Source organism: Callorhinus ursinus, unplaced genomic scaffold (assembly GCF_003265705.2).
Source record: "Callorhinus ursinus isolate GAN/ISIS: 27379988/994484 unplaced genomic scaffold, GSC_fseal_2.0 scaffold58, whole genome shotgun sequence".
Lineage (NCBI taxonomy): Eukaryota > Metazoa > Chordata > Mammalia > Carnivora > Otariidae > Callorhinus > Callorhinus ursinus.
The window spans coordinates 6,917,571-6,924,547 of record NW_027397120.1 but is presented as its reverse complement, the minus strand read 5'-3'; the positions used below and the strand labels follow the sequence as shown (position 1 = coordinate 6,924,547).

At 40.0% G+C, this 6,977-nt stretch overlaps 1 protein-coding gene across 7 annotated transcripts in view; it reads left to right on the top strand.

Annotated features, from left to right (window-relative positions):
* Positions 1–6,977, top strand: part of EDRF1 (erythroid differentiation regulatory factor 1) — a 41,194-nt gene that overhangs the window by 25,576 nt on the left and 8,641 nt on the right. For all 7 annotated transcript variants that reach the window (XM_073884673.1, XM_073884671.1, XM_073884675.1 and 4 more), the window contains 5 exons: positions 1,213–1,371; positions 1,526–1,675; positions 3,043–3,196; positions 4,816–4,931; positions 5,826–5,977. In XM_073884673.1, coding sequence (XP_073740774.1) covers positions 1,213–1,371; positions 1,526–1,675; positions 3,043–3,196; positions 4,816–4,931; positions 5,826–5,977 — 731 coding nt within the window. The remainder of the gene's footprint in view (positions 1–1,212; positions 1,372–1,525; positions 1,676–3,042; positions 3,197–4,815; positions 4,932–5,825; positions 5,978–6,977) is intronic.

Below are 6,977 nucleotides of genomic sequence, written 5' to 3'. Positions count from 1 at the left end.
AAGGCAGACGCTTAACGACTGAGCCACCCAGGAGCCCCAGGGGCAAATAATCTTGAACAAAAAATTCATACACATTAAAAAAAAGTGGTTATTATGTAAGAAATTTCTAATTTTAAATTTTTATGAAATTAAAAATTGAGTTTCTTTTGTTTATCGAATTGCCAAGTATTTAGTGGTAACATCCAGTGTTGGAACAAGAGCTCACCTTTTTTTTTTTTAAGACTTTATTTATTTGAGGGGAGGCGGGGGGGAGGGAGAAGGGACAAGCAGACTCCGTGCAGAGCCAGCGGTGGGGCTCCATCCCAGGACCCTGAGATCATGACCTTTGCTGAAACCAAGAGTCAGATGCTTAACTGACTGAGCCACCCAGGCAACCCAAGAGCTCTCCTTTAACAAGTACTTCACAGCTATGTGAATACTAGTGAAGAATGTTTGTGGCAGAGGAGATTTTTTTTTTTTTTTTTAAGATTTATTTATTAGAGTGCGAGTGTGGGAGGAGGAGGGAGAGGGAGAGAGAGAACAAGCAGACTGCCTGCTGAGCACAGAGCCAGATGCAGGGCTCGGTCTCACGACCCTGAGATTATGACCTGAGCTGAAACCGAGAGTCGGATGGACCACCCAGGCGCCCCGTGGCATGGGAGATTTTAAAATCCTTTTTATAGTTTTTTTAAGTTTACAGATACACAGAAAAATGTAGCTGATACACACAGGAAATGTAGAAATTATTGCTAGGTGATGGAATTAAATGTGATTTTATTTGCTTAAATATAATGACCATGCCCTTCAGGCTGGAGGTGGTAAAGGGTGGAAGGGGTTGCTTCTTTTTACAGTCAGATCCAGCAATCTTTTATCCTTGGGCTCATCAAGTTAGTTTTTTCTAGCTTACCAGTTATATAAACTAATTTTCATTTAGAAAGGAAAAAAACCAAAGGAAGGAAAAGCATCCTCGTGCATGAGCATGAGTCAGAAGGCACTAAGGCTTATGCTGGACTCGCTGTGGAAGCAGGGAGGGGCTTGCAGTCCACTTGAACTGGCTTGCCTCATTGCAACAGTTTCATTGATACGGTTTTTCCTTTCCTCACAGTATTGCCCTTCTGTAAATTGTTCCCACACCAAATTAACATCTGGGTGATTTTAAAGTATATTTTATTTTCATAGGTTGTTGGCATAGATTTAGACCAAGTCAGAACTGGATCTTTCTCTCCCTCACAGGCTGTCGATTACTATTTGAAAGCTCTGAGGTCACTGGGGACACGAGACATACACCCGGCTGTTTGGGATTCAGTGAATTGGGAATTGTCCACTACTTATTTCACGATGGCAACTCTACAGCAAGATTATGCTCCATTATCTAGGAAAGCTCAGGAGCAGGTAACAATATTTGCGGGGCTATAAAAGAAGTCTTCAACTTTATGCCTTTAACAGATATTGAGCGTATTTTCCGTAACAAGCAGGATTTAAATATTTTTATTTAAGATTATAGGCTTGTCATTTTTTTCTCCTCCCCCTTAAAAAAAAAAAACAGATTGAAAAAGAAGTCAGCGAGGCGATGATGAAGTCCCTGAAATACTGTGATGTGGACTCAGTCTCTGCTCGACAGCCTCTTTGTCAGTATCGAGCCGCGACCATCCATCACAGGCTGGCGTCCATGTACCACAGTTGTCTGAGAAATCAGGTATTGCCACTCTAACTTAAGTTCAACCTCAAGTCCATTTAAAAGTGTTCTGGTTGGGGGATGGGTGAGCCTGGTGATGGGTATTAAAGAGGGCACGTTCTGCGTGGAGCACTGGGTGTTATGCACAAACAATGAATCATGGAACACTACACCAGAACAGATGATGTAATGTATGGTGATTAACATAACAATAAAAAATTTAAAAAAAAGTGTTCTGGTTGTTTTTCTTATATTTCACTATCTATTTAAATGCCATCTATTCTATTAGCTGCTTTAGAAAAACTTGCAGTGTAGTTGATTTTCTACTCTCGCCTCTGCTGCGTATTTTTCTTTACAATAATTGATTGGGTATTATTTTGTGAAATTACATATCTTCTGTGCGCCACCTCCTCCCCACCGAGTCTCCCTCCGGACCCACCCAGAGTAACTACTGTCCTGGATTTTCAGTATGTCCGCACCTTTTCTGTTTTACCACTTAAACATTTTACCTGGTGGTGAACTTTATAGGAGAAATCATACTGTACGTATTCTGTGGTTTATTGCCTTTCACTAGACATGGTGTTTTTGAGATTCCTCCTGGTTGGTGCATTTTCTTAGTTCACTAGTATTCATTTAATGAATATATCACAGTTTATCCATTTTGTGATTTCTGAACTTTTGGATTGTTTTAGTGTGAGGCTATTAGAAGTAATCTGCTGTGAACAACCTTGTACATGAATCCTGGTACTCAGATGCATGTGTGTCTAAGAATAAATAGAGGCCCAGGTTGAAGGTACCTTCCTCCAGAATGGTTGCTTGGCTTCTGCCAAGGAATCTTGTATTTGAAGTTTCTCAGTAATGTTTTTATGTGTGTGTGTGTGTGTGTGTGTGTGTTGCTGTTTCCCTTTACTTAGCTCAGGACCAAGACAACTTACCTTGCAGTCCCTTGGGTGTGGGCCTTCTTCTGGGTGCCCTTATCCTGAGAATACTGTCCTTTGAGGTCCAGCTTAATCAGAGAGGATTTCTTTTCACTTTAAGCTGGCCCCTGGACCCTCTTCCCCTTGCCCCAGGACATCCTAACCAAAATTCAGGCTTGCCCAGATGGCCTAGTATCCTCAAGGCAAAAGCAAGCTTTAGCATTCCAAGACAACACAATGGGGAAAGACTTAGTGCCAGGACAGCTGGATGTCCACATGCTGGAGTTGGACTCCAGCGCCTCATATACAAAACCAAAAGTGGATTAAACACCTAACTATAAGAACTAAAACTATAAGACTTCTACAAAAATAACGACACTGAATAACATTTAGTGATCCAGAGACTTGGTTAAGTAGTTATAGTGAAACCCAGGCTTTAAGATTTGTCTTTTTATTTTATTTTGATTCTAGGTTGGTGATGAACATCTTAGGAAGCAGCACCGGGTGCTGGCAGATCTTCATTACAGCAAAGCTGTTAAGCTTTTTCAGCTTCTCAAAGATGCTCCCTGTGAACTACTTAGAGTACAGTTAGAAAGAGTGGCATTTGCAGAATTCCAAATGACCAGTAAGTCTTAACTTTTTCATTTCACAGATCTGTGTGCATTGACTTCGTGTTAGATTGTCTTAGAGTGAGACAGACGTGGGGCTCTCTCTTGAATGTAAATAATGTTTTCTTTTTAATTTGCCCATAGTTAACGGCTTTGGGTAGGGGCCAGGAGAAGTCTCTATACTTCTTGAAGTTTAGAAAATGGATTTGATTATGTTCTGTGACTATTTATGTTCGTAGAAATACTGAAATATAGCCCACGCTCTCTTACTTGGAAAAAAAAATGTGACAGGTCACTTGAGACCATTAGAGATATAAATCATCATGAACAACATAGGAAGGGAGAAGCAGTGGTCCCACTGAATTCCTTTAAACCTGCAGTGGGTTTACGGAACTAGAACTGCAGATCCTGAGCAAGGTTAGAGCTATACGGGAAGGGAAGGGAAGGAGGCAGGCAGATGAGTCGGCTTTGTTAGGGCAGGCCACAGCAGGGAGGGAGTTGCTGCCCCACGCTGAATGTGTTTGCCTGAGTTCCCCTGCTCTTGCCCACCTGCTCCCCTTCTGTAGCAGGGGTCTTTGGAGAAATAGCTCTGGTGTGGTAAAGAAATAAACGTTTCTTTGAAGTGCAGCTGTTCATTTGATTTTATTTCAGTTGTTTTCTTGTATAAAATTAAAATAAATGTAATAGTTAACCAGGTAGATGACTCTTTCAGTAGAGTATCCCTAAGGATGCACAAGAAAGTGATAACATTGCTGCCTCTGGGGGCCAGGAGGAAGGCTTTCACTGTTTTCTGATTAAGACTTTATACATTTTGAGAATGTATTAGCTATTCAAAACAGTTTTTAAAAATACTTTTTACTGGGACACCTGGGTGGCACAGTCAGTTAAGCATCTGGCTCTTGATTTTGGCAGAGGTTGTGACTCAAGGTCATGAGATCGAGCCCCATGTCAGGCTCCACTCAGTGTGAAATTTGCTTGAGACTCTCTCTCCCTTCCCTCCCCCCACCCCCCCAAGAAAAATAAATCTTTAAAAAAAAAAACAGGCACAAAAACTTTTTACTGAAAGTATTTTTAACTTTTTGGCAGTGTATACTAGATGGCAGGATTAACAGTAGCTCTTTCTGGGGGGTGCGTTTTGGATGACCTATTTTCATTTGCATCTTTGAATTTTCTGCCATGTTTGAATTCCTTCAAGAGAGCAGGCATCATTTTCATAGGAACAGATACTGGGAACAAATTTGCTAAGATGATAAATATGGTTAATTTTCCTTCTAAAAAATGTTTAAAAATTGAGTACCTGAAAAAAGTAATGTACGCATTTGGGGGCCTTTGGACCAGACTTGTCCCGGCTGGTTTCTTTGACCTTACACTCCGGTCTTATTTCAGATAGGTTGTGTTCTCACCCTGACAGAACCAAATGGTAAGGCAGGAAGACCATTGTTATTTATTGTTTTGTAGACTTAATATTTTTATTTGGGGATAATTATTAAAAGTTGGATTTTAGAAAATTTGTTGAGATTCTCATGAGCTACTATTATAGCATTTGAAAATCAGTTTTCATTAATACATTGACATTGGATGGGTTTCTAGATTTATATTTAAAGGAATGATCATTTTTGTGTTTTTAACACTCTAGGTCAGAATAGCAATGTTGGAAAATTAAAAACACTATCTGGGGCTCTTGATATAATGGTGAGAACTAAGCATGCATTCCAGCTCATCAGAAAGGAGCTTGTAGAGGAATTTGACCAGGTAAATGGAGAAAATATTTATCTTGTTTTTTTGTGTGTCTTAAGCTAAAGGGTGAACATACATAGTGAGCATTTGGGGTATATGTGTGTGTTAGGTGTATTATGTGTGTATGTGTATATACAGACATAGATATACATATATGTGCTTTGCATAAAACACATTAACAGTGATCTATTGTATTTTCTTGGTGGGATTATTAAACTCTTTAAGTTGGAACTGTATCTTTTATGTTAAAATTTCTTTTTCTTTAAATAACCACATAGAGCTTAGTAAGACCCAGTAGCATAACATCTCTGTTGTGTTTTCCTTTGTTTTTTTTTCTTCTTTTTTGTTGTTCTGTTTGTTTTTAAGAAAGAAAGAAGTGCATAGCTCTTTTATAATTTCTACTAAACTGCCGGGGAGCTGTTGAACAATGAATAGGCTTAAGCTCCTTGGAAAGCAGTTCTAGTTTGCCTGGCATTCCAGCATTCATGCTGCCTTCTGCTGTTGCTGAAAGCTTCCCTGAGTCCCCCATGGTCCACCAGCCTGTTACCTCTTCCAGGCTCGGTTTGTCCAACCCTGTAGCATGCCCATTTCCATCTTGCTCCTTTACTGCAGTGTTGCAAAGTGGGAGATTTCCATTCGGGATTAATTTCTTCTATGTAAGTGCCTGTTAGGTGTGAGGCATTTTTCACAGGTTTTAGTCTATCAGAGTGATCTCTGGGGTGTGAGGCTCATCACAGCTTCTGCCAGCAGGCTGTGCCTGGAGAAAAACAAATGACCTGGGGTTTCCTTTTGTTGGTTTTGTTTTTGGCTAAAAAGTTTATGGGGTGAGTGCAACTGTGGTCCCTTCACGTCACTATGAAGCTGTCAGTCTCGGGCAGCTTAGGTAAAGTAACTTCTTGTTGTTTTCAGCCTAAGAGTGATGAGTCCACTCCAGCTGCAGATTCCTCTCCCAGTCTTAATCGAGAAGAAGTGATCAAGCTCCTCAGTATATTTGAATCTCGGTTGTCATTCCTTCTCCTTCAGTCCATCAAGCTGCTGTCTTCAACTAAGAAGAAAACGAGGTAAATCCAATGGTTCTTTGTGGAAATGCCTTTTCCAGCAGCTTAACCTGTAGAAAGGTAATAATCTCTACTGACCGAATGAAAAGATAGATAGGTTGTATTCATTCTTGTCTTTTATGTGGGTGATCAGGGATTTTAAGTGGTGCTCTTTCCTGACTTGGTAAATCAGATGAGACTCCTCTCCATGTGACCTACTACATATTGAAACTATAGAAACAGGTCTTGCTTCCTAAGAGTAAATACCCTACTGGTTATAAAGTTTTCCCTGAGAGAGATGACTGACCCTGGAATGAAGACCTCGACTGTTTCTAGTAACTCTTCATTGTCTTTAATGGGAAGGCAGGACTACAGTTTTGATATTCAGCACCGAATACACTAATAGGAAGGAGATGACAGAGCATCAAAATCTCTGTAAAGCCCAAGAACTTAGTGAAGAGAAGTGTGAGCATCTCAGCAAAAAATGTTCTCATACACCTCTATCAGCTTGTATAGTTCTGTTGTTTTTGCCGAGTTATTATGTTGGCATTATTAATTTAACTTGAAATTCTAGTAGTAGGTACTAGATCAGGAAGGTAATATAAATAATATGTCTTCCTTTTTTTAAAATATAAGTACAGTCTGGCCATCACCCTACACATACATTGTTACCAGTTATTCTGTGTGTGTATTTTATCAATTTATAATCTTCAGGTGCTTTGTCTCTATATTTGTTTTAGTTTACGTGTAGTAAAATTTACTTTTGGTGGTGTATAGTCCTTCAGGCTTTGAGAAACACATACAGATATGTGTCTCCTGCCAAAATCATGACACAGAACAGTTCCATCACTCCAAAAATTCCCTCTTGCTACCTCTTGGTGGTCAGCCCCCGCTCCGCCCCAAATCCTTAGATCTCAGGGAGAAAGTTTGCTGTCTTTTACCAGTAAGTGTAGCATCAGCTGTGGGTTTTTTGTAGATGCCCTTTGTCAAGTTGAGAATGTTCCCTTCTCTTCCTAGTTTTTAT